The sequence below is a fragment of the Ornithorhynchus anatinus genome, chromosome 2, assembly GCF_004115215.2.
Source record: "Ornithorhynchus anatinus isolate Pmale09 chromosome 2, mOrnAna1.pri.v4, whole genome shotgun sequence".
NCBI classification, from domain to species: domain Eukaryota; kingdom Metazoa; phylum Chordata; class Mammalia; order Monotremata; family Ornithorhynchidae; genus Ornithorhynchus; species Ornithorhynchus anatinus.
The window spans coordinates 33,726,240-33,752,486 of record NC_041729.1 but is presented as its reverse complement, the minus strand read 5'-3'; the positions used below and the strand labels follow the sequence as shown (position 1 = coordinate 33,752,486).

The window sequence follows — 26,247 nt, the reverse complement described above, 5'->3', positions numbered from 1 at the left end:
CGTGGAGCTCCTTAGACACTCTTCCTAAATAGATGATGATGCCTATGGGCCCTGAACTTGTCCAAATTCCGTATTACAGGAAGCTTCATAACTTCAACACTAATATTAATTGAAGTGCAAGGTAAGTTTGGTTGTAGCTGTGAGGAAGGGATTAGTTCTGATAAATGAGTGGGTGGTCGTTGCGCTTCCATCTCTGTCGCCATTGAGCTTTCACCCCCAACTCTGCCCTTAACACTGAAATGTGCATATCCTTAAATTATTTAACATCTGTCCCCCATCTAGACTGAAAGTTCACAGTGGGCAGGGAAGGCGACTAAGATTCTTGTATCTTCCCACTTAGTACAGCGCTCTGCACGTAGTAAGTGCTCAATAAATAGCATTGATTGATTGTTACCATTGAGGAAGTAAAATGACTTTCGTACTAACAGCGAGGAAGTAATATGACTCTTTCGTACTAACAGCTTTCAGTCAATCAGTGGTACGTGTTGAGTGTTTAATGTGTGCAGGGCAGTGTTCTAAGCCCTTAGGAGAGTAGATACCGTTAGGCGGAGATGGTCCCTACCCAATGCTTTATTCATTCAATAGTACTTATTGAGCGTTTACTATGTGCACAGCACTGTACTAGGCGCTTGGAATGTACAATTCAGCAAGAGTTCGAGACAGTCCCTGCCCAATGACAGGCTTTATGCTATGCCTGTGAAAATATTGGGCTAAATCATAGTCCAATCTCCTGTAAATAAGCCCAGTTCGCTCTACAAGAAGTTGATACCCAGATTTATTCTTTAATTGGTGATTTCCAAAATAAAATCCTACAACGTTAGTGTGATGTGGAAAATGAAATCCGTCCTTTTCATTCCTGGCTTAGGTCCACAGGTGGTCGCAACTGGCACATGTCTTAGAAGTGGTTTTGTGAGAAATAAATCTAGGAATGAGAGGAAGGAAGTCAAGGTTGATTCTTCACCAGGAAAAAGACGCTTCTCCTACTTGCTTTTTCCTTAAAGGCAGTTTTGGCACTTGAACCCCTGAGCCTTCACAGTAGACACACTGACACTGGTTCTGAAACTGGAATGTGGTCTGCGAAGGGAACGCGCCATCTCATGTCAAAAGTCAGGCAGGCCGGGCAACGGGAAGACAGAAGCAAAGGCCTCCACCTCCTCTCTGATGGACTTGATGATGCTCTGGTACTTCTCATCTCCCGCCAGTCTCTCTTTGAACTCCTTCAGAGTGGCTTTAGCGGCCATCTCACTTTGAATCATCCGAGTCAGTTCTATTCCTGCACAGGACGATAAAGCACAGGCGAATCTTTTCCACATTCTCAGGGAGCAAAGACATTCTAATGTGAGTATACTCAAACAGCCCGGGACCGAGGGATACACATCCATCCACGGTCACGGTGGAGAGGAATATTAGTGCAGGATTAAGGATACACCTCTTCCAAAAGGCCTTCCCCATTTGAACCCTCTTTTTCCCTGGCTCCCTCTCCCTTCGGTGTTGTCCGTGCACTTGGTTATGTGACCTTTGGGTATTTGATAGCCACCCCACAGCACTTCTGTACATATCTCCAAGTCATATATTATTATATTAATGTCTGTCTTTTCTAGACTGCAAGCTCGTGGGCAGGGAATGCATCTGCCAACTCTTGTGCTCTCCCAAGCTCTGCAAGTACTAAATGCTAAATGAATAAACTAGGAAAAGCCACTAGGACCCAGGGAGGAGGCCAAGTTTTGTATTCTGGACTTCCTCTAAGAAGGAGTAACCAATAAAAAATTCCATTCCCATAATCACCCAACACCTGAAAGATTTTGGCTGCCATGGAAGAAATATTTGGTCATCAGCAGGGTTAGACTTTTCCCTTACTGTTTTTCTCCTGTCTCGGGCTGTGTGACTGACTGCCTCTCTCAGGCTCATGAGGATGTTTATGTCTGTCCCCTCTGTATGGGCAAGTATGTTGCTTTTTGCCCCTGAATGAATATGGATACTTTTTTTGTTTTGAATATACTCCTGGGGTGGGAATTTTGGAGAATTTTGGGGGGAAGATTGCCTTTTTGGAAAGATGTATGTATAAACCAATGGTTGGGGAATCTGACAACATATCTGAGAGGATGTATACACATGTATTTGTGTAGGGTGAATGTGGGAGGGAGGGTTAAGAAGTGCGTGGTGGATCATTAGTTTGACTCGAGTGCGTGCCCCCATGGAAGGAAAGGGGTAAGTTATGAATGGAGAAGAAGTGAATGCAATTTTCTGTGCCCCAGTTGTCACGAGAGCAGAATTCTCCCTTCTCTCCTCTTGCTGCAGTCCTCCCCCCTCTTTGTTTGGCTCCAGGAAAGGCCAATTTTCCCCTTACTCTGTTTTTCTTCTGTCTTGGACTATAGGATTGTGCCTCTCTCAGGCTCACACGTATGTTTGTCTTATGTGTATGGCCAAGCTTGTTGCTTTTTGTCCCTGAATGATGAGAAATCATAAGCCCGTCCTTCTGCCTTGCCCTGCACTTCTAAGGTGTCAAAGGGGACCTGAAGCTGTGGGAAGAGAAGACTCCCAGCTGGGCCTCGAGTAATGAATGGTCAGGCAGAGGGACAAGAGGGCCAGGGGGGCTGCTTGGCGCTGCCCACTCAGAGTAAAAGCCTCCGCCCGCACTGGAGCACAGCAGCCATAAGAAGAGAGGAAGCGGGATGGCGATCTTGCCCTTTTTCCTACCTCCTACTGCAGTCGCGTTAGTTTATTCAGTTGGATCGAGCGCTTACTGTGTGCACAGCACATACTAAGCGCTTGGGAGAATGCAACAAACGATACATTCCTGTTCTGGCTTAATACAGAGAAACTTCACATTACCCCAAGTTCCCAAGACTTTGTTCTTACCTCTGTGGATAAAATAAGCTACTTTTTTGAAATCATTTTCCAGGAGGCCTCTGGAGGTCAATGCTGGAGTCCCCAGTCTCAGACCACTGGGCCGCAAAGCACTTTTGTCACCTGAGAAGTAAGAACACGGAATCATTCTTGTCCCTTGACAAAAAGGAGAAAGCTTTCAAAAAACAACACCCGGAGAATCCTGATGTCACATGACTGAAGGTTTCTGGCCCAGCTCATCTGGGTTTTAAAAGCAGGTGTCGTTAGGGGTATAAAAGTCACTGTAGTTGCCTGCTGGCAGTTTCCTGAACCAGGGTTTCCAGAAGTGCAAAAAGTGACAGGAAGGAACTAGAGGGAGCTTCTGTAGGTCTGGCTCTAAAACAACTTACTCAGGCAAAGACAGATGAGAGGTCTCCCCTACCACTGAATGAAGCTTTCCCTTGGCAAGGGAAGGTTTCATGGCGTTTCACCTGGATTCACTTGAAAAATGGACCCTTCTCAAGAAGCATTCACTTGATCCACCTCAACCCCACAGCACTTAACGTACGTATCTATAAACTACATATAAAAATATATATTAATTTCCATCTCCTCCTCTAGACTCCCCCGATTAGACTGTAAGCCCGTCAAACGGCAGGAACTGTCTCTAGCTGTTGCTGACTTGTTCATTCCAAGCGCTTAGTACAGTGCTCTGCACATAGTAAGTGCTCAATAAATACTATTGAATGAATACTATTGAAAAGCTTGTTAAGGGTAGGGAATATTCATTCATTCAGTTGTATTTATTAAGCACTTACTGTGTGCAGAGCATTGTACTAGGTACTTGGGCGAGGACAATACAACAATTAGTAGACATTCCCTGTCCCTGTGAGCACTTAATACAGTACTCTGTATACAATAAGCCCTCAAATAGTAGACTGTAGGCTTGTTACGAGCAGGGTACATGTCTGCTAATTCTGTTGTACTCTCCCATGTGCTTATTACACTGCTCTGCACGTAGCAAGTACTCAAATACCACTGATTTTGACTTCAGCAGGTGCAAATTAACCCTACAATCATTCAGGCTTCATTTTTCAAAATTCCCTTCCCTGGTTGGGCTGGAATTCCCACTACAATGGGAATTTCTGACATAGGCCTCACCAGGCAGGAGAGGTTGAATTTTGGGCTGAGCAACTTTCAGGGCAAGTTTCACAGGGTCTAGTGCTGGACCAGAGTGGACCACCTTCTCTCTTTCGATGCCTTGGAGAATGGCTCAGAGATTAGAAGGGGCTCATACCTGGGCAGGTGTTCTTGTTACAGGCAATAGAGCAGGCTTCCAGGACCTTCTCAGCTCTCCCTCCGTCAGTGCCCTTGTTGCGTAGGTCCACGAGGATCAGATGGTTGTCAGAACCACCTGCAGAAAAATTGTACAGTCCAAGGAGTCATGCTGATTGTGGAACAGCACTGGGTTATTCTTTGGGGAGGAATCGGAGAAGCAGCGGGGCCTAGTGGGAAGAGCATGGGCCTGGGAGTCGGAGGAACTGGGTTCTAATCCTGGGCTCTGCCACTTGTCTGCTGTGTGACTTTGGGCAAATCGCTTCATTTCTCTGTCCCTTAGTTACCACATCTGTCAAATGGGGCTTAAAGACAGTGAGTCCCAAGTGGAACAAAGACTACGTCCAACTTGATTAGCTTGTGTCTACCTCAGTGCTTGACAGGCACTCAACAGATAACTTTAAAAAAGAACCTTGACTCTGGTAGAAGTGTAACTGACTGGGAGACGGGGAGTCTCAGCACAGGGCTTGGCACAGAGTAAGCACTTAAAACCACAATTATTATTATTTTTACATTCTGTGCTTCAGTTCCCTCATCTGCAAAATGAGGATTAAAACGGTGAGCCCTATGTGGGACAAGAACCGAGCCCAACCCAATTATCTTGTATCCCAGTGCTTAGTATGGTGCCTGGCACACAGTAGGTGCTTAAATACCATTATATCTTTTTTTCTAAGAAAATGACGCACAGTCTCACTGAAATTGTACTCTGTCAGTGTTCAGTTGTGTTGTTCACCAAATATCTATCCCTGCTGGAAAAGAAGAATTGGAATGGTGGGGAGGGGGAATGACTGTCAGCCCAGCACCATTTTGGTCCCTTCCTTGTCCTGCCTCTTGATAATTTCTAACAGCTTTTAACAGTGAGTCATTAGGTCTGCCTTTAATCCTGAAGCCTTGCAGCCAGAACTCTTTTTATTCACCAGAAATGGGGACAGGAGAGGAAAGTGCCTCCCAAAAGCAGCTGCGGGACAACAGGAATGACACAAAGCAGGGCTGAGTATAGATGGAAACTGTCTTTAGGAAGGCGTGGAGAGGACTTCCAGGTCAGAGGGGTTTTTTTTGGCTTTTATTTTTACCTGTTACAACATGGTAGCCCAGCTCAGTCATGGCTGCAGATAGAGCCTTGCAGTTGGCAACCACCTGCTGCTGATAAACCTTAAATTCAGGGGTCATGGCTTGCTTCAGGGCCACAGCGACTCCTAGGTGGAAGAGATAATAAGGTCAGGGATTTGAGATCCCTGGGGGAAAGGCAATCCCATTATATTTCTGCAATACAGTCGTGGAACCCTCCTTCTGTCAACACAAATCAAAGACATCAGCTAGCACTTCTAGGAATTAAAGGCTCATGAGTGTCTTGATTAGGGAGAGGCCTTAAAAATCTCAAAAGTTTCAGCTCTTTGTACAATTCACAGTCATCACCTATATGGCAAGTGTTTCTTTGGTAATATTACTCCTTTCTTGCCTATGCAAATGTCCAACTGGTTAAATGAACACTTGACAAGCCAGACCCCTCGATGAAGCAATGTTAAGGCAGCCTGGCTGAATTTGGGATAAAAGAACCCAACAGCAATCTCCAGTTTAACAATATTCAGATCTGGTCCTTGAGGTGAAGGCAAGGGATGACAAAAACTGACTACAGATGCCAGTTACCTGAGGAAACGTCAGGCTTTTTATGGAGTGGGAAAAAAAAAGAAATCCCCCAGAAATACAATGTGAAGTTTAAAAGTGACCATTTGTCCCAGATATCATAACCCAAATACTCAAGTCTCCTGGTGACAGTGGAGATCCTGAAAATTCCTCATACAGATGCAGTGAATCAACAAGTCAACTGTGGAAGAATTAGGATGGATTTCTAAATACACAAATCCATTTAGCCATTAACAATTTTTTTAAATTAAATTTGGGGTGGGACTTTGTTTAAAACTCACTTCATAGAAGTGAATTGAGGGTAGAAATTGGGGTAAATTAGTCCAAACCTTCAAAATCCATTGTGGTAATGAAGGGGATGCCAAAAAGAAACATTAAGAAAAAAAAAAAGACTGACTTTCCCTTGAGTGGCTTGATGTATTTTAACCATGAGGCCATCAGGGGGCTGTACCGGTCCATTTAGGTGTCATTTTACCAGCAATGGCGTGATTGTGAGGGCCTCCCTGAAGTCCCGGAAAAACTGCAGTGTTGATGAGTGACTCCAGGTTGTACTGCGTCTCTTTGCCTGTTTTAGGGTCCACACTGCGCACTCCTGAAAGACGAAGAAAAACAGACTAAAGATGTCCCTGGTGTCCTCTCTAGTACGATTCAGACACTAACTAGGAAGAGGAGCTTTCTGGGCAAAGGGCCCTTTAGAGCCATAGATACTGGACCTGTAAATTCTCCCATATTCCTCAGGGCTATCTGACCAAAGACTAATTAGGTTCCTCCTTGTCCAGGATATAAAAGGAGAGCAATCCTGGCAACAAGTCATAGTGAGTGTTTTTGGCTTTTTAACAACAAATTTTAAGTTCTGTTCCATCTAGACACTTTATTCCAGCCCCAAGAGAGAACAATGAAAAAGACTCTGCTAATCGCTGCATGTCCTTATTTCGAATGTAAATGAGGAAGCAGCATGGCCTAGTGGAAAGAGCAAGGGCCTATGCGACAGGGGATCTGGATTCTGGTTCTAATCCCTGTTCTGCCACTTGTCGGCTGTGTGACTTTGGGCAAGTCACTTAACTTCTCTGTGCCTCAGTTACCTCATCTGTAAAATGGAGATTGAGGAGACTGAGACCCATGGCCGATGTCCAACCAGATTAGCTGTATGGACCCATCACTTAGTACAGTGCCTGCCTGGTATATATTAAGCTCTCAACAAATACCAAAAAACAAACAAACAAAAAAAGAGGAGAGCTTGAGTTTCCATGTATCTAATGCTGACCTCCTCACTGTACCTCGATCTCGTCTATCTGCCGACCTCTCCCCCGCATCCTACCTCTGGCCTGGAATGCTCTCCCTCCTCAGATCAGACAATTGCTCCCTCCCCCTTCAAAGCCTTAATGAAGGCACATTTTCTCGTAGAAGGCTTCCCTAAGCCCTCCTCTCCTCTCACTCCCTTCCGCATCACTCTTACTTGCTCCTGCATTCATCCTCCCTCCCATCCCCACAGCACATATGTATATATCTATAATTTATCTATTTATTCATATTGACATCTGACTCCCCCTCTAGACTGTGAGCTCGTTGTGGGCAGGGATCATCACTCTTTAGTGTTGTACCGTACTTTCCCAAGCACTTAGTGCTTTACACACAGTAAGCACTCAAATACAACTGAATGAATGAATGACCAGTTCTCAATTCTCTGCTTCTAGTAGCTTGTCCACAGTGGGGGCCTGCCAGACACATCATTATGGACCAGACACCTAGACTAACAGTCCTGAAACAAGGGCTGTCCTTCCCATTGGTCAATTTGGGGCAATCGCCCCAGGTCTGGTGGGGCCTCCCTAAAGCCCAAGAGGCAAAGGCTGCTAAGTCCTGGACCATGGGCTGGTACAGGAGCCTCAGGGGGACCAGGGCTTGACAGGCTAGGTCCAACAGGGTCCTTTGAAACTGAGAGAGGAGGAAGATATAAGCAGTTAAAGATGCACGATTAAACTATCCCCCTCAACCACACCCCAGAAGCAGGGCCTGTACCAGTCCATGTGCCCCAGCCCGTGCCAACCGAGGGCTGCCCACCGAGGGCTCCCTGAAACATCCATGATTCCCTGCAAGGACCATCCCTTTCCCACCACCACAGTTTGCATATCTCAGAGGGCTCAACTCTCTTGCTCCTTTTAAAGCTGAGCAGACCACAGCTCGTGCTCCCCAAAGGAAGGAGGGACCCCACTGGAAATGGCTCAGCCCAGAGCTGGAGGCCGAGCTGGTTTCGGCCAGGTGTCACCCTCGTTTCTTTGCTTCCAAAGCCAAACCTTTCCTGAAGAAGATCATGCCCGCTCGGCAGCCTCGCAAGGTCTTGTGAGTTGTGGTAGACACCACGTGGCAGTGTTCAAACGGGGAAGGCACCACTCCAGCGGCAACCAGGCCGCTGATGTGGGCCATGTCAGCCATGAGGTAGGCCCCATTCTCATCAGCAATCTTGCGCATCCGGGCATAGTCCAGGTTCCGAGAGTAACAGCTGATTCCTACGGAAGGCAAGTTGCTTGGGTCAGATTTGAGAAACTCACTGGCCCTAATGCTTTGATTAGTGTGGAGGATGTGGATTTTTGCAAGGGGGGAGCTTAAAAAAATCTCAAAAGTTTCAGGTTTTAACTTATTTTTAAGACTCAGATACCACATCACTTATAGGACAAGTATTTCTTTGGTAACATTCTCTATCACAGAATCACATTTGGAAACACTTAAAAAGACCTGGAGTTTTCCCTTTGCTCTAAATCTACAGGGTTCAGGGGTAAGGAAATATGCCTGAAAAGCAGCCAAAAGCTAAGAGTTTCCATGCCTTGAAATCACTATTATTCTTCCTCCCATATTTAGGAGCCAAAGCCACTGAATATTTAAGATACCCGATTACTCAGGCACCTATCCCAATACTGCTGACCTCCTGATTTCAAATGAGAACTAACAGAGAGGCCTAGAAAGCCCTTGTCTCCTCAGGTGCTTACACAACAGACTGCAGCCATCTGTTACTGAAGGAAAAGCCTCGGAGTTTTCCTCAGCCTCCCGGCTCTAGGACTAGATTTTGACGGTGGTTACGGACACTCCGCCTCCAGGCTGAGACAGAGGCAAGAATATAGGGGCCTTCAGCTCAGGTTAGTATGAAGAGCAGGGATACTCTCCTACTATAACCCAGCCCACACACTTCATTCCTCTAAAACTAAATTCATTCCTCTAAAACTAACCTTCTCACTGTACCTCAATCTCATCTATCTCGCCAACGACCTCTTGCTGACATCCTACCTCTGACCTGGAACGCCCTCCTTCCTCATTTCAGACAGATAATTGCTCTCCCCCAGTTCAAAATCTTACCGAAGGCACATGTCATCCAAGAAGACTTCCCTGACTAAGCCTTCCTCTCCACTTCTCCCACTCCCTTCTGCGCCGCTCTTGTTTCTTCATTCATGCTCCCTCCATCCCCAAAGCACATATGTATATATCTGTCTTAGATCTGTAATTTATTTATTTATATTGATGTCTGTCTCCCCCTGTAGACTGTGAGCTCGTTGTGGGCAGGAATGTGCCTGTCTGTTATATTGTTTTCTCCCAAGCACTTAGTCCAGTGCTTTGCACACAGTAAGTGCTCAATAAATACGATAATGAATGAATGAATGAACATCAGAAGTCTGAACAGGGGAGGCAAAAGTTTTCCATGTCAGCTGACAAAGAGACCCCTCAAGCAGCCCTGCTTGGGTGATATCAACAGGTAGGGCAGCTCTCTGCCCAGCTAGTAACCTGCGATAATCAGCTTTGGGTGGAAGAGCCGGGCATTTTCCTCCAGTTGGTCGTAGTCAATATAGCCAGTGTTTGGGTTCACCTATGACAAAAGAGAAACAGAATGAGACATATTAAGTGGCGTGACCTTTTTCTCCTGTATCAGAAGGATTTCTACCCCCTGCCACTCATGTATACATATATATATATATATATATGTGTGTGTGTGTGTGTGTGTGTATATATACACACACACACGGCTGTTATGAATAACAGGAAGTTGTTTTTTTTAAAACGGTATTTAAGTGCTTACTATGTGCCAGGCACTGTACTAAGCACTGGGGTAGATACAAGCTAATCAGTTTGGAAACAGTCCATGTTCCACATGGGGCTCAGACTTAATGCACATTTTACAGATGAAGTAGCTGAGGTACAGAGAAGTTAAGTGTCTTGCTCAAGGTCCACAGCAGATAAATGGCCGAGGCAGGATTAGACGCCGGGTCCTCCTGACTCCCAGGCCCGTGCTTTATACACTAGGTCATGCTACTTCTCATGAACCACATTGCTGACGCTGCTTCCTTTTGCCCCAACTGGATCAAAAACGTCATTTCTCAAGCTCTGAGATGGGTGAAAAAGCTAACACTCCACAACACAGTCAAACAAGATTTTGACAGCACCTCCCATTAAATATGCTTTAACCAACTGGGGTATTTATTAGCAACGGCAGCAGGCATACACAAAACCCAGCCACATTTTGTCTTTGAGCGTGCAAACCTCAACTTAAATCAAACCAAATTCAGACCACAAACTGGCATCTAAAACAAGACAGACACTCAAATAGAGGTGATGACGATGAAGATGACGACGTCATTTTGTAAGTGAGAAGTTTCTCAAAACAAGACTACAATGAAAGTTAAAAATCACAGGAGTGGGAAATTCTTGCTCCAAAGGTGGTTTTTCATGCAAATTAAGCTCATGTGCTGGGAGAGACACAGAGAGTTTGTTTTCAGCTGGTGACTTTTGTTTCCTGGACACTGTCACAAACCACCACAAGACATTCCAGGATGTTGGATCTGAAGATAAGAGGGGAATGTCATTTGCTCAGTGGGACTTTGACTGTCAAAGACAACAGAGGTTTTAATATCCAGGCTATTACAGAGGGCTGCCCGTCAGTGAATACCAAACAGTTTACCACTCACCAGTCAGACACATTCAGAAATGCTGGTTCCCAACACTGGGTAACTGTACCCATCCCCGGACCCGGTGGATTAGCCTGGAGACGGGCAGAAAGGGTCTCCCTTACCTTGTAAGGCATGGACTCAAAGAAGATAGAGGTAGCCGAGATTTTCTTCTTGTCAGTCATGAACCCGTGGGTCAGATGACCCCCATCTGGTAGGTCCAGACCCATGATCCTCCCATGTGGCTCCACCAGGGCAGTGTACACTGCAAAGTTCGCTGGAGAGCCTGAAATGGGGAAAAACCGGCTTCTTTCATATTTCTGCCGGCATCGCTACCAACCGGCGGCCTCCAGAGGCGCCTGTTCTGCCCTCCCTTCAAAACTGGGCATTAAATTATATTACAGGCCAGAAAGGATGTAAGATAATCTTATAGTTCCTGCCTGCAAGGTGAGAGCTCTGACCTCAGGCAACAGGAGCCGAGCCTGGAAGCAGAAGGCAGTCAGACGGGACCACCTGGCCCTGGGTGTTACCTGAATAGGGCTGCACGTTAACTCCCCAGCTTTGTGGATCCAGATTATAGGCCTGCAAAGCCCTCTTCTGACACAGGAGCTCCAGCTCATCCACAAACTCTGTTCCACCATAATACCTAAGGGCGAACAAAAGGAGGAGCGTACCTAGGTCAAAGTCAGTCGGTCGTACTGATTGAGCTCTTACTGTGTGCGGAGCACTGCACTAAAGCTTCAGGATCCTAGTGAAGAAGCCGAAGACGCAAATGGCAGGGCTTGGAGGTGAGGGGCGATGTTAGGGAACCAAAGTCTGTTTTTCATGAAGGATTGTCTGATTTGTTTCCAATTTTTAGGGACCCCACTTTCCCTACCTGGGGAAAGTACAAGCTCCAGAATCTTTATCTGGGAGAGAGCAGTCTTTGGACTATGAGGGGGGGATGAGCCCGCAGGGCTTCACTACACTTAGACTGAACAGGATTATGAACTGGGTTGAGTGTGGAGAAGGCGAGGAAGCAAGAGGAAGGAACTTGACATTTTTCCAGCATGCAAGTGATCCAAAAATGTTATACACTCACTGAAAGAAATTTCACGAAACCACAAAGGAAGTTCACTGCTTTTCAATCTGCCCAAGAAGAGAAGTTGCTTTGATTGATTGGAAAGATTGCAAAAAATCCATCTTCAGAAAAACCAATTTTACTGTTGGAGTGATGCTTCCAGAACTAGAGTGTCAATGGAATCAAATGAAGTTAACACATAATCTGTAGCTTGGGCTTTGCTCCTTAGTTCACATCTCACCATATGGCCTGGGGAAGTCACTTAACTTCTCAGAAAAATAAGAGAAATATTACCCAAAAGGCCTCCGAGTGTGAAATGGCGAACGATTGTTAACCTCTGAGTTCTTTTCCTGAAAAGTCTCACTGGAAGTGGGGAACGCTGTCTTCGGCACTTTCGGCTATTCCTACTTTTCCCCTTCTCGGTTGGCATTAACTTTGAAGAGATTCGTCGAGGTCAGGGAACGTGTCTACCAACTCTATCCTGTACTTTCCCAAGTGCTCAGTACAGTGCTCTGCACACGTTAAGTGCTAGTATACCGATTAAGTCAAACTCTCCCAGGGGTCACTTTTCAAGACCCTCTTACTGCAGGGCACCAAGAGCGCAACTGTCCTCTCAATGTGATCTCCCCCAATCTAGCCCCCTACTCCTCTGAGCTTGCCTCCCCCTTTATTAACAACTCAGTGAATCCCTGTCTTCATTTTAAACTAAAGCTGCTCTGTGTGGCAATGAATGGCAAAGAAATGAATCACATCCCAAGTGGAACTGAATCTGTCATGGATTCGGACATTTTCTTTCCAAAGATTTCTCCAAGAAGACGGACTGTTGAGACCTGTCTTGAAAAGATGGGGTTGGGAGCTGTCTTGCAGACCTTAGGACCTGTACCACCAGCCGCCACTATGCAAACAAATCTAAAACTGAAATCCTTGGACACAGACCTCTGCCCTGGGTACCCTTCCGAGTATTTGTTGTTCAAGCAGGAGCCCAGGGCCTCCAGGACGGCTCGGCTGGCAAAGTTCTCTGAAGCAATCAGCTCCAAGCCAACCTTCTGACGATGACTCTCCTTCTTGATGATGGAATACACCTGCCGAGAGAAAAACAGTCACCACAAAGTCTAACTTTGCATTTGGCTATGACTGGAGCAAGGTAAAAAGAAATGAAAATATAAAGGTCCTCTTCCCTTCACCCTTTGGTTGAAACATTTCTGGTCTATGCCGATGAGCCTGGTCTTCCTAGCTGATCTAATTAAAGCCTGGAACCCAAGGGAATAGCGCTGTCATACTCCTATTTGCCCCAGGACCTGCCCGAGGTCCCCCTAAGGCCCAGAACCGTCTCCCTCCACTAGTCCGACATCACGGGATTGAAGACTTGCCCCTGGAGGAGCAGGAGGCCGGCAGAACTTTGGAAAGGTTATGCTATTTGCTACCCAAATCTTGGACCCGGAGAGCGAAGAGCCTCAAGAGACACAGCAGTAGTACCAGCAGAATTTCTGGAGGGCCCACTTGAGGTGGTGCCCTGTCCTAGGCGTTTGGGAAGTAAAGAGCAACAAAGTGACACTTTCCCTGCTCACAAAGAGCCTACATTCCAACAGGGGAGACAAATGTAAAAATATTTACTATTTACTTACCTGCTTATGCTCTTAATTTTTGATGGCTCAATTTTTTAATGCTTCTACTGCCTGAAATTTTTGACTCCAATTAATTCCTGTTTTCTACACATCTGTTTTCCCCAACCTAGACTCTGAACCTGTTGTGGGTCCGTTTCTGAACTTGGCCTTATCTTGGACTTACCCCAGCGCTTGGCACAAAATAAGTGCTTGATAAATCCTTAAGACAACACACTGTGAAAAAATCTGGGTGACACTCACCAACACTAAGCAGGAAAAGAATTTACAGTTGAGAAAAACTGAGTTGAGGAAGAAAGGTACATAATTTAAGATGAAATCAGATTCAATTTCTCTCTGTATTTCTGAGTTTTTCCTTTAAATCCCCACCAGTTTCCTCCTCTGGTGAGCTCCTTTCTTTTGGTTCTTCTCACTAAAAGGAAAGATGCTTGGTTTCTCTCCCTTTTCAATCTTCACCCTTAAAAGACTTCAGCACCCCTTCTGGCTACTTTCCCAAGCCATTTACTCCAAATCTAGCACTCAGATACCAATTTAGAGCTATTTCTTGAAGTCTCATGTCATCAGGGAAAAAGCCCCAGAATCTTACCAAGGGCACTGCCCTTTTCTTCACGAAACAGAAACACCATCTCACAGAGAATGATGAAGAAAGTGACATATATGCAGCTTGAGTAACTTTATCACAAAAATTATTGGTAACCTAGAAATCTTCTCACCTCTGTATCATTGTCTTTAAGAGGCTGTACAAGCATATTACTATGGGATTCCCAGAGTTTGACATTCTGAGTCTCTCCATTGACTGGGGCTGCCATTTTACTGGTTTAGTTTCCTGAAAATAGATGCCAGAGTTTATCATCTTCAAAATGAAGCAGAACCTTTTAAAAAAAATGTAAAATGTTAAAATGCATTTATGAACCTGGATAAAAATCTTCCTGAAAGGATTATGAATGGGATTAAATTTTAATTCTTGTTTTTAAAGACATGGTATTTTAAATGCAGGCTATCTTTTTAAGAATCAATAGAAATATATATCTCTGTATTTGGAGGGTTTTTAACTAAAATGGAAGTTGAGTAGGCAGAGTGGTGTGGTGTCAAGGACATGAGACTATCAGTCAGGAGACTTTGCAAGAAGCAGTGAAGCCCAGTGGATAGCACATGCACCTGGGACTCGGAGGGACCTGAGTTCTAATCCTGACTCAGGCACTTGTCCACTGTGTGACCTTGGGCAAGTCACTTCAGTTACCTCACCTGTAAAATGGGGTTAAAGATTGTGAGCCCATGTGGGATATGGGCTGCATTCAACCTGATTAGCTTGTATTCATTCATTCAATAGTATGTATTGAGCGCATACTATGTGCAGAGCACTGTACTAAGTGCTTGGAATGAACAAATCAGCAACAGATAGAGACAGTCCCTGCCCACTGACGGGCTTACAGTCTAATGGGGGGATCTACCCCAGCACTTAGTACAGTGCCTAGCACACAGTAAGTAGTTAAATACCATTAAAAAATACCATAAAAAAGACAGTTCTAATCTCAGCTCTGTCAATGGATATCACTTAACCTCTCCTTACTTCAATTTCCTCATCTGTAAATCCCATGCGCAACAGAACCTGATCTGATTATACTCTATCTACTGTTGTAGTTAGCACACAGTAAACACTTTAAAATACCATAAATTGTCAACAATAGTGTTTTCTGTGACATCTGGGAAATAACCTTTTTCAGGGTGTCAATCTATAAGTTATTCTGTCAAACTATTTTAGGAACCTTCTCCTGTTTTTCATTAGTTTTAGACAGTCTTTAGTTGGGTTATTTCAATTTCTTCTGGGAATTAAGAAACTTAAAAATTGTACTTTAATCTTTAAATTTAGGCATGGAATCTAAGAAGTTTTATGGGTTATAAGGCATAATATTTTATTGGAAAAGGGCTATTATTTCATGATTAATAATAACAATAATGACAGCAATGCTGTTTAGAAAGTGAAACTGAACAGCCCATCCGGGGAAGTTCATAATTTTTGGCTCAAGGCCTGACTTCAAGGTGACAGTTTTAGATTAAAACAAACTGCATGTAACTGATTTATTGTTAAAAATACAAGGTTGGAATGAAGGCATTTATATATTTATGCATTGCAGTTCTGGAATATTGGGATGTTGACTTCCATAAATGAAGACCATATTAAGTCAAGCTATTTTCTATACTACTACTACTACTACTTATAATGTTAGTATTTGTTAAGCACTTACTATGTGCACAGCACTGTTCTAAGCGCTGGGGTAGATACAGGGTAATCAGGTTGTCCCACGTGAGACTCACAGTTAATCCCCATTTTACTAGCTTGGAAGGCAGTGAGAGTAGTATAGTGGAGTATATCTTTGGGTCTATGACTGCAAATGAGAAGTTTGGCATTCTGATCTCTGCAGTCAAGCATGACCGGGGAACCCAAGAAGCTTGCAATCTGCACTACCCATGCTCTTGGCTTACCCAGTCCCTCTGAAGATCATGAACTCAGAAAAGCAAAACCTTCCACGGTGGAAAACAGGCTCTCTGCCCCAGCAATATAGTTAATATTTACCTGTTGTATTTCTCTTTGAGGACAAGAAGGGTTTTCAAGCAGAGGGCAAATGACAAACACATCAGTGGCGGCCAATTACCAAATAAAGTTCACTTTGAAACCTCTTATGTCAGTTATGCTCTAAATAGATAATTATAATGGTATTTGTTAAGCACTTACTATGTGCCAAGCACTGTTCTAAGGGTTGGGTTAGGTACAGGGTAATCAGATTGCCCCACGAGGGGCTCAAAGTTTTAATCCCTATTTTACAGATGAGGCAACTGAGGCTCAAAGAAGTTAAGCGGCTTGTCCAAGGTCACACAGCAGACGAGTGGCGGAGCCGGGATTAGAACCCATGTCCTCTGACTCCGAAGCCCAAACTCTTTCCACCAAGCCACGCTAAAGCTTTACTAGAACACCGTTTAATCTAGATTCCCCTCCAGCCCAGACATAATTACTATTTCCTTATTCATTCATTCAGTCGTATTTATTGAGCACTTACTATGTTCAGAGCACTGTACTAAGCGCTTGGAATGTACAATTTTGCAATAGATAGAAACAATCCCTGCCCAGCAACGAGCTCACAGTCTAAAAGGGACCGACAGACAGCAAAACCAAACTAGTCGGGCATCAATACCATCAAAATCAAAGACACTGAATGAAAGAGAGAACACTGCTCATAGGAGAGCTTAATTCCTCCAACTCAGCTCACAGTCCACCCATCTGCCCTACCTTTTTACCAATTAGAAGAAATGTGGCTTAGTGGAAAGAGCCCGGGCTTGGGAGTCAGAGGTTGTGGGCTGTAATCCTGATTCCGCCACTTCTCTGCTGTGTGACCTTGGGTAAGTCACTTAACCTCTCTGCGCCTCACCTCATCCATAAAATGGATTAAGACTGTGAGCCCCACCAGGGACAACCTGATTACAACGTATCTATCCCAGCACTTAGAACAGTGCTTGGCACATGCTAAGCGCTTAACAAATACCACCATTATTATTATTATTATTATCACCCATACTCAATGATCACTCACAGTTAGGAATGATTTCCTTGAAACGAACAACCACAGTTCATCTAGGGTCCTCTTCAAGAGAAAAACGATTTAGAAATTCCAGGAGTAGTTATCAGAATTTATGATCCAGCACTATCTTTTTTCACTCTCTCCAATGCAGACCTGGTATTGCCAAAGGATGGGGGTGGTGGGGTGAGGAAAAGGAGGTGTTGATTTGTTGTTCGGCAGATCAATGTTTGCTCAGTGTCTTGAGCAATACTTGGATGTAAGCAGCTTAACTTTAGTTCTAAATTCCACATCTGGGAGCTGAAACCCCAGTCCAGCACTTTTTCAGATTCCCACATCAATGCGTAATTCTCAGGGTGTTCACAGTTGTCTTCCAAAGGCTCAGAAACACGATCAATTAGGAAGGAAGGGGGTGACCTTGACCAAAGCAAGGCAGCAGTTAGGGCCATGACCCTGCATTTGACCAGCTGGTTGAGAATAGCACCTGTTTGACTGCACTTCTAGAAATTCATGATGGTGCCACCCAACATCATTTTCTTCCATTTTGAAAGTTTTAATATGACCTGCTGCTGCAAAGAGTCGCAGAAGCAGAATTTATCATTGCCCCTCTAATCCTAAAAAGTAATCGCCATCATTTTAATCATCAAAAATAACTGTAAAAACCACTGAGTACCCCCAGGCTGTAGTCCATTTGTTAGCAAATACGATTGATTCATAGTGCAGTTGGGTTAGCAAACTGAGAAGCAGCGTGGCCTAACAGAAATGGCAGGGCCTGGTAGTCAGAGGACATCGGTTCGAATCCCAAATCTGCCACTTGCCGGCAGTGTGATCTTGGGCAAGTCACCTCACCTCACTGTGAGCAGCGTGGCTCAGTGGAAAGAGCCTGGGCTTGGGAGTCAGAGGTCATGGGTTCGAATCCCACCTCTGCTACTTGTCAGCTGTGTGAATTTGGGCAAGTCACTCCACTTCTCTATGCCTCAGTTACCTCATCTGTAAAATGGGGATTAACTGTGAGCCCCACCTGGGACAACCTGATTACCCTGTATCTTCCCCAGTGCTTAGAACAGTGCTCTGCACATAGTAAGCATTTAACAAATACCAACACTATTATTATTAAAATAGGAATTCAATTCCTCATCTCCCTCCCTCTTCATTCCTTCAATAGTATTTATTCAGTGCTTACTATATCTAGAGCACTGTACTAAGTGCTTGGAAAGTACAATTCGGCAAGACTGTGAGTACCGTGTGCCTGATCGTCACGTATATACCTAAGCATTTGTAAAGTGCTTGGCACATAGTATGTGCCTCACCAATACCATAGTTATTATTATTATTAGGACTGGACTGAGTTTCCCCTTTTCCCTCTGCTTCCTCTCTGCCCCCCTTTCACCTCCCCTCAGCTAAGCTCCCTTTCCCCCATTTCCCTCTGCTCCTCCCCCCTCCTCTCAGCCCTGTGCTCATTTGTATATATTTTTATTACCCTATTTATTTTGTTAATGAGGTGTACATCCCCTTGATTCTATTTATTGCGATTAAATTGTCTTGTTTTTTTCCATCCAAGTCCACCGATTAGACTATAAGCCCGTCAATGGGCAGGGATTGTCTCTGTTACCGAATTGTCCATTCCAAGCGCTTAGTACAATGCTCTGCACATAGTAAGCGCTCAATAGATATTATTGAATGAATGAAAGAGGTGAAGTCGGAGGGACCCTCTCCAAGGCTGATTTAGAAGGTTCTTTGAGTGGCACCACAATCTGTGTTTCCTGATAACAACGGTTATCCATTCAAGAAACTCCAAGGAAGTTTTCACTAATGTTTGCTAATCCGAGAAGTTTCCCTCAGCACAGCCCAACTTGACTCGGGGGTTCCTTTTTATGGCCAAAGTTTTGAGGTTGGGCCAGTGTCGGTCCCCCATACACACAAAAAAAACCCTGTGTGTGAAGTGTGGCCTAATGGCTAGAGCCCAGGCCTGGGAGTCAGAGGTCGTGGGTTCTAATCCCCCCTTCACCACTTGTCTGCTGTGTGACCTTGGGCACGCCACTTCCCTTCTCTGTGCCTCGGCTACCTCCCTCCTACACACACAAAAAACCTGTGTGTGAAGTGTGGCAAAATGTCTAGAGCCCGGGCCTTGGAGTCAGAAGTCATGGGTTCTAATCCCCCCTTTGCCACTTGTCTGCTGTGTGACCTTGGGCACACCACTTCCCTTCTCTGTGCCTCAGCTCCCTCATCTGTAAAATGGGGATGAAGACTGAGCCCCACGTGGGACCACCTGATTACCTTGGATCTACCCCAGTGCTTGGAACAGTGCTTGGCACATAGTAAGCGCTTATCGAATACCATTATTAATAGTAAATCTGCAGCTCAGCTCCCTCCTCTGTAAAATGGGGACTGAGACTGTGAGCCCTGTGCGGGACAGGGACTTTGTCCAGCCCGATTTGCCTGTATCTACCCCAGCGCTTGGTACGGCACAGAGTAAAGGCTTAACTAATTCGTTATTATTTTTTATTATTATATAGTATTCGTTATTATTATTAAGTGTGGTTTCAGGGCATATGGATGAGAAACTGAAAGTGTGTTCTCCCAGGCCCCGCGACGAACCCCCTCAAACTCCTGAGGCGATTTTCCCGCCAGCTTCATTCCCGCCCAAAAGGTCGCCCGGCGGTTTCCATGGCAACGCCCAGACGCCCCCTCCCCCGCGCCGCGCCCGCCCGAACTCACCTCAGGCTCGCGCTCCGACCCCGAAGCCACGCGCTCACCGCTCCCGCTCCACACTTCACCTCAGGAGCCGCACGCCACGTGACCGTCCGCGTGCGCGTGCCCGGTTCCCCCCCCTCCGCCCACCAAACGGCCAATCAGATGTAGCCCCACCCCTTTCGCGCACCAATCACGGAGCCCGGAGGGACCTGCCTCCTTCCCGCCTCGGGGACCCAACTGGGACGGGGGGAGGGGCGTTACTCGGATGGGCGCCAAGGGCGGGCAAGAGAAGGACCAGCCTGGCCTATGGCCGCCATAGCTTTTTCCTGCCCCAAGTCGGGCCTGGGCCTCCCCTCTACCCTTGCCCTACTCCAACTCACCGTTTAGAGGCCTCATGTTTTTAAATAATAATAATAATGACTGCGGTATTCCTTAAGTACTGTGTGACTGTGGGCAAGTCACTTAACTTCTCTGTGCCTCAGTTCCCTCATCTGTAAAATGGGGATTAAGACTGTGAGCCTCATGTGGGACAACCTGATTACCCTGTATATCCCAGCGCTTAGAACAGTGCTCTGCACATAGTAAGCGCTTAATAAATACCAAAATTATTATTATTAAGCACTTACTATGTGCCAGACACTGTACCATGGCTCAGTGGAAAGAGCCCGGGCTTGGGAGTCAGAGATCATGAGTTCGAATTCCGCCTCTGCCACTTGGCAGCTGTTTGACTGTGGGCAAGTAACCTCTCTTCCCTGTGCCTCAGTGACCTCATCTGTAAAATGGGGATTAATTGTGAGCCTCAAGTGGGACAACCTGATTACCCTGTATCTCCCCCAGCTTAGAACAGTGCTCTGCACATAGTAAGCGCTTAACAAATACCAACAAAAAAAGAAAATGGGGATTAACTGTGAGCCTCACGTGGGACAACCTGATGACCCTGTATCTCCCCCAGTGCTTAGAACAGTGCTCTGCACATAGTAAGCACTTAACAAATACCAACATTATTGTTATTATTCTTAAGCTCTGGGGTGGATAAAAGCAACGTGGGTTGGACCCAGTCGCCGTCCCGCTTTGGGGCTCACAGTCTCAATCCCCATTTTATAGAGAAGGTACACGAGGCACAGAGAAGTGGGACGGAGAAGTGGGACGAGACTTGTCCAAAGCCGCACACCAGACGAGTGGCGGAGCTGGGATGAGAACCCATGACCTTGTGACTCCCAGGCCCCGGCTGGGCTGCACCCCCGGTTTCCTCTTCAGTTTCCTTTCAGAGAATTAAATTGCAAAGAATTAAATTCCAGTTCCCATTGGATGATCCAAAGATCCAAATATATATGTATGTGTATATATATGTGTATGTATATATATCACACTAAAAACTTGTGTTTGTTCCAATTTTTCTAAAAAGTAAAGCCCCTGCACACTCAAATTATTTTTTATAAAGCTTCCTATGATCATTCATTCAATTTATTGAGCACTTATTGTGTACATAGCACTGTACTAAGCGCTTGGGAAGTACAATTCAGCAACAAATGGAGACAGTCCCTGCCCACAGTGGGCTCACAGTCTAAAAGGGGGGAGATAGACCGTCACTGGGCAGGGATTGTCTCTATCTGTTGCCAAATTGTACATTCCAAGCGCTTAGTACAGTGCTCTGCACATAATAAGCGTTCAATAAATACTATTGAATGAATGAATGAAAAACTAGTAATCACGCATCAGTAGCATCATTATAAATAAATAGAATTATAGAAATGCACACATCATGAATAAAATGGCTACTGATTCATGAAATCAGCCAGTTTTATTTCTTGAATACCAACTGAGGGCAAAGGGCTGTCCTAAGGTGTTGGAAAAGTACCACAGAGGCAAAAGACAATATTCCTGCCCTCAATTTTACAATCTAGCCAGGGAGATGGAGACACCAGAGTAATTTATTGTTTTGGAAGGAAGGCAGTGTGGAAGTGAGCACTTAAATAATGGCGTATTTTAAGTGGGGCAAGTGACTGTGAGTATATGGAGCAGAAGTGCTGAGGTGCTAGTTGGGTGGAATAATTCATTCAATAGTATTTATTGAGCGCTTACTATGTGCAGAGCACTGTACTAAGCGCTTGGGATGAACAAGTCGGCAACAGATAGAGACGGTCCCTGCCGTTTGACGGGCTTACGGTCTAATCGGGGGAGACGGACAGACAAGAACAATGGCACTAAACAGCGTCAAGGGGAAGAACATCTCGTAAAAACAATGGCAACTAAATAGAATCGAGGCGATGTACAATTCATTAACAAAATAAATAGGGTAACGAAAATATATACAGTTGAGCGGACGAGTACGGCGCTGTGGGGATGGGAAGGGAGAGGTGGAGGAGCAGAGGGAAAAGGGGAAAATGAGGCTTTAGCTGCGGAGAGGTAAAGGGGGGATGGCAGAGGGAGTAGAGGGGGAAGAGGAGCTCAGTCTGGGAACGCCTCTTGGAGGAGGTGATTTTTAAGTAAGGTTTTGAAGAGGGAAAGAGAATCAGTTTGGCGGAGGTGAGGAGGGAGGGCGTTCCAGGACCGCGGGAGGACGTGACCCAGGGGTCGACGGCGGGATAGGCGAGACCGAGGGACGGCGAGGAGGTGGGCGGCAGAGGAGCGGAGCGTGCGGGGTGGGCGGTAGAAAGAGAGAAGGGAGGAGAGGTAGGAAGGGGCAAGGTGGTGGAGAGCCTTGAAGCCTAGAGTGAGGAGTTTTTGTTTGGAGCGGAGGTCGATAGGCAACCACTGGAGTTGTTTAAGAAGGGGAGTGACATGCCCAGATCGTTTCTGCGGGAAGATGAGCCGGGCAGCGGAGTGAAGAATAGACCGGAGCGGGGCGAGAGAGGAGGAAGGGAGGTCAGAGAGAAGGCTGACACAGTAGTCTAGCCGGGATATAACGAGAGCCCGTAATAGTAAGGTAGCCGTTTGGGTGGAGAGGAAAGGGCGGATCTTGGCGATATTGTAGAGGTGAAACCAGCAGGTCTCGGTAACGGATAGGATGTGTGGGGTGAACGAGAGGGACGAGTCAAGGATGACACCGAGATTGCGGGCCTGCGGGACGGGAAGGATGGTCGTGCCATCCACGGTGATGGAGAAGTCTGGGAGCAGACCGGGCTTGGGAGGGAAGATGAGGAGCTCAGTCTTGCTCATGTTGAGTTTTAGGTGGCGGGCCGACATCCAGGTGGAGACGTCCCGGAGGCAGGAGGAGATGCGAGCCTGAAGGGAGGGGGAGAGGACAGGGGCGGAGATGTAGATCTGCGTGTCATCTGCGTAGAGATGGTAGTCAAAGCCGTGAGAGCGGATGAGTTCACCGAGGGAGTGAGTGTAAATGGAGAACAGAAGAGGGCCAAGAACTGACCCTCGAGGAACTCCAACAGTTAAAGGATGGGAGGGGGAGGAGGCTCCAGCGTAGGAGACCGAGAATGATCGGCCAGAGAGGTAAGAGGAGAACCAGGAGAGGACAGAGTCCGTGAAGCCAAGGTGAGATAAGGTATGGAGGAGGAGGGGATGGTCGACAGTGTCAAAGGCAGCAGAGAGGTCAAGGAGGATCAGAATGGAGTAGGAGCCATTGGATTTGACAAGAAGGAGGTCACGGGTGACCTTAGAGAGAGCAGTCTCGGTAGAGTGGAGGGGACGGAAGCCAGATCGGAGGGGGTCTAGGAGAGAATGGGAGTTAAGGAATTCTAGGCATCGATTGTAGACGACTCGTTCTAAGATTTTGGAAAGGAAGGGTAGTAGGGAGATAGGACGATAACTGGAGGGGGAAGTGGGGTCAAGAGCGGGTTTTTTTAGGATGGGGGAGACGTGGGCATGTTTGAAGGCAGAGGGGAAGGAGCCCTTGGAGATTGAGTGGTTAAAAATAGAAGTTAAGGAAGGGAGGAGGGCAGGGGCGACGGTTTTAAGAAGGTGAGAGGGAATGGGGTCCGAGGCGCAGGTGGAGGGGGTGGCACTTGCGAGGAGGGAGGAGATCTCCTCTGAGGATACTGCAGGGAAGGATGGGAAAGTAGGGGAGGGGGTCGTTGGGGGGGAGGGGAGAGGCGGAGGGGTGACTTTGGGGAGCTCAGACCTGATCGTGTTGATTTTCGTGAGGAAATAGGTGGCCAGATCATTAGGGGTGAGAGATGGGGGAGGGGGAGGAACAGGGGGCCTAAGGAGAGAGTTAAAGGTCCGGAACAATCGGCGGGGGTGACGGGCATGGGTGTCGATGAGGGAGGAGAAGAATAATAATAATGATGTTATTTATAAGTGCTTACTATGTGCCAAGCCCTGTTCTAAGTGCTGTTAGATACAAGATTGTACCACGTGGGGCTCACGGTCTTAATCCCCATTTTACAGCTGAGGTAATTGAGGCACAGAGAAGGTAAGCGACTTGCCCAAAGTCACTCAGCTGACAGGTGGCAGAGCAGGATTAAAACCCATCACCTCTGATTCCCAAGCCCGTGATCTTTCCACTAAACCAGGCTGCTTAAGCAGGTAAGGCCTACTAGATTAGATGTGATTTCTAAAGGGCTTTTAGGATGGGGAGAAGTGGAATCTGCTGGATATGAAGAGGAAAGAACTCCCAAGCAGGAGTGAGCTTTTGAGCAAGAGTTTAACGGCAGGATAGATGAAAATGAGGCACAGCAAAGGAGCAAAGAATGTGAACAGAAATGCAGTGAAAGAAATAGTGGATAAATAGCATCATCATCAGTGGTATTTATTGTGCCCTTACTGTGCAAAGCACTGTACTATGCACTTGGGAGAGTAAAATAGAACAGAGTTGATAGATGCATTCCCTGCTCATAATGAGTTTACAGTCCAGCAGGTAATTAGTAGGGAGAGAGCTGATTAGACAGCTTCAAACCAGTAGTCAGGAGTTTCTGCTTACTGCATTGAAGGTTTTTGAGTGGAGAGGGTTGTGCAGAAAACGATTTGAGGAGCAGAGTTAATTTAAGTATTGATGGGAAAGAGGAGACAGTGATCAGCAAGGTGGCTAATTCAGTAGTCGATTCAGGATATAACAAGTGCCTGGATCAGGGTAATTACACCTCATCAACTACTTTATGGATGAAATAGACACCATCAGGTGTGAAACTCTTTAAGTTTCACCACTTCTTCCTTCTCTTTGTAGTTTTCCCTTAGGCAGTTTTGTGTTCTCCCTCTGTCTCTTCATTCCTGCGTCCTTTCCTCATTAGGAGAATCTCTTCCCAGGCCCTTGGTCCGTTTCTCCCACATCTGACAACCAGTGGTATTTCTTGAATACTTACTGTGTGCCGAGCACTGTACTCTATGCTTGGGAGAGCACAGTAGATTTTGTAGATAGGATCTCTGTCTTTATCTAGTGGAATTGAGCCGGCATTAGTTTAAACTTATTTGAGCCATTTGCTTTCGTATGCATATTGTGTTACGTAGGTCACTATGGGTCGAAGAGGACTTGACGGCTGACAAGACAAGGTGAGTGTGGGATTGTGTCTCTTGTTTTGGTAAATAGTATTTATTAAGTGTTTAGTGTGTTCAAAGTCTAATAAGGGACTCATGCTGACCCCCATGGTGGGAATAGAATTCTTCCATTGAGTTAAACCTTCCTCATCAAGGTCATGCAAGTGTGGTAACATCAAATAGTAATTAATAATTATGGTACTTGTTAAGTTTACTATGTGCCAAGCACTGTTTGTTCTAAGCACTAAGATAGATACAAGTTAATCAGGTTGGACAAAGTCCCTGTGCCTTGTGGGGCTCATTTTTAATCTCCATTTTATAGATGAGGTAACTGGGGCCCATAGAAGTGAAGTGACTTGCCCAAGGTTACACAGCAGACGTGGTGGAGCTGGGATTAGAACCCAAGTCTTTCTGATTACAGGCCTATGCTCTAGTGGAAAGAACATGGGTCTGGGGGTCAGAGGACACGGGGTCTAATCCCAGCTCTGTCAATTGCCTGCTTGGTGATGTTGTGCAAGGTACTTCACTTCTTGGTGCCTCAGTTATCTCATCTGTAAAATGGGGATTAAATACCTTTTTTCCCCTCCTAATTAGGCTGTGAGCCCCAAGTTGCACAGGGATTGGGTCCAATCTGTATCCACCCCAGTGCTCAGAGCAGTACTTGACAGATAGTATGTCCTTAACAAATCCCATTTGGAAAAAACTGCTTTCAAGAACCTTAATAAGCTTATTATAAATGGATGCCTTTTGTTGGATGACTCCACCAGGACACAAAAACAGAACTGGCATGACACACTGCAGGTGGCAAATATGAACATGTCAGTGAATATAATAGGCCAGTATGAACATGAATGTGCTTCAAATTCTGAAGGTCAGCAAATGCATTCAGTCTCATTCCCATTCTTTCTCCCTCTCACACCTATGCTTGTAGTTTAGAAAATATAGTGGCTCGGCGTGGCTTAGTGAAATGCCCAGGCCTGGGAGTCAGAAGGACTTTGGTTTGAATCCCTGCTTTGTGGCCTTGGGCAAGTCTCTTCACTTCTCTGGGCCTCAGTTACCTCCTTTGTAAAATGGGGATTAAGAGTGTGAGCCCTTTGTGGGACAGAGACTGTGTCCAACTTGATTAGCTTCTATCTACCCCA

The 26,247-nt window shown here is 45.9% G+C and overlaps 1 protein-coding gene across 5 annotated transcripts; it reads right to left on the bottom strand.

Moving 5' to 3' along the window:
• Window positions 1-757: 757 nt before the first annotated feature.
• On the bottom strand, window positions 758-19,792 carry SHMT1 (serine hydroxymethyltransferase 1). Of its 5 annotated transcripts, none has more exons than XM_039910960.1 (13): window positions 19,703-19,767; window positions 17,000-17,140; window positions 14,126-14,284; window positions 12,727-12,872; window positions 11,261-11,376; window positions 10,856-11,016; window positions 9,574-9,655; window positions 8,097-8,309; window positions 6,281-6,397; window positions 5,235-5,357; window positions 4,124-4,240; window positions 2,860-2,970; window positions 1,101-1,273 (listed from the first exon to the last, which is right to left on the bottom strand). In XM_039910960.1, exons 3-13 carry the CDS (start codon window positions 14,219-14,221, stop codon window positions 1,101-1,103), a joined length of 1,455 nt encoding a protein of 484 aa, XP_039766894.1. In that variant the 5' UTR covers window positions 14,222-14,284; window positions 17,000-17,140; window positions 19,703-19,767. The 5 variants fall into 5 exon arrangements, with proteins under 5 accessions (XP_039766893.1, XP_039766894.1, XP_007654785.1 ...); XM_007656595.4 differs by having other exon boundaries at window positions 14,126-14,238; XM_007656598.4 differs by lacking the exon at window positions 17,000-17,140 and having other exon boundaries at window positions 14,126-14,238; window positions 19,703-19,792.
• Window positions 19,793-26,247: the final 6,455 nt, after the last annotated feature.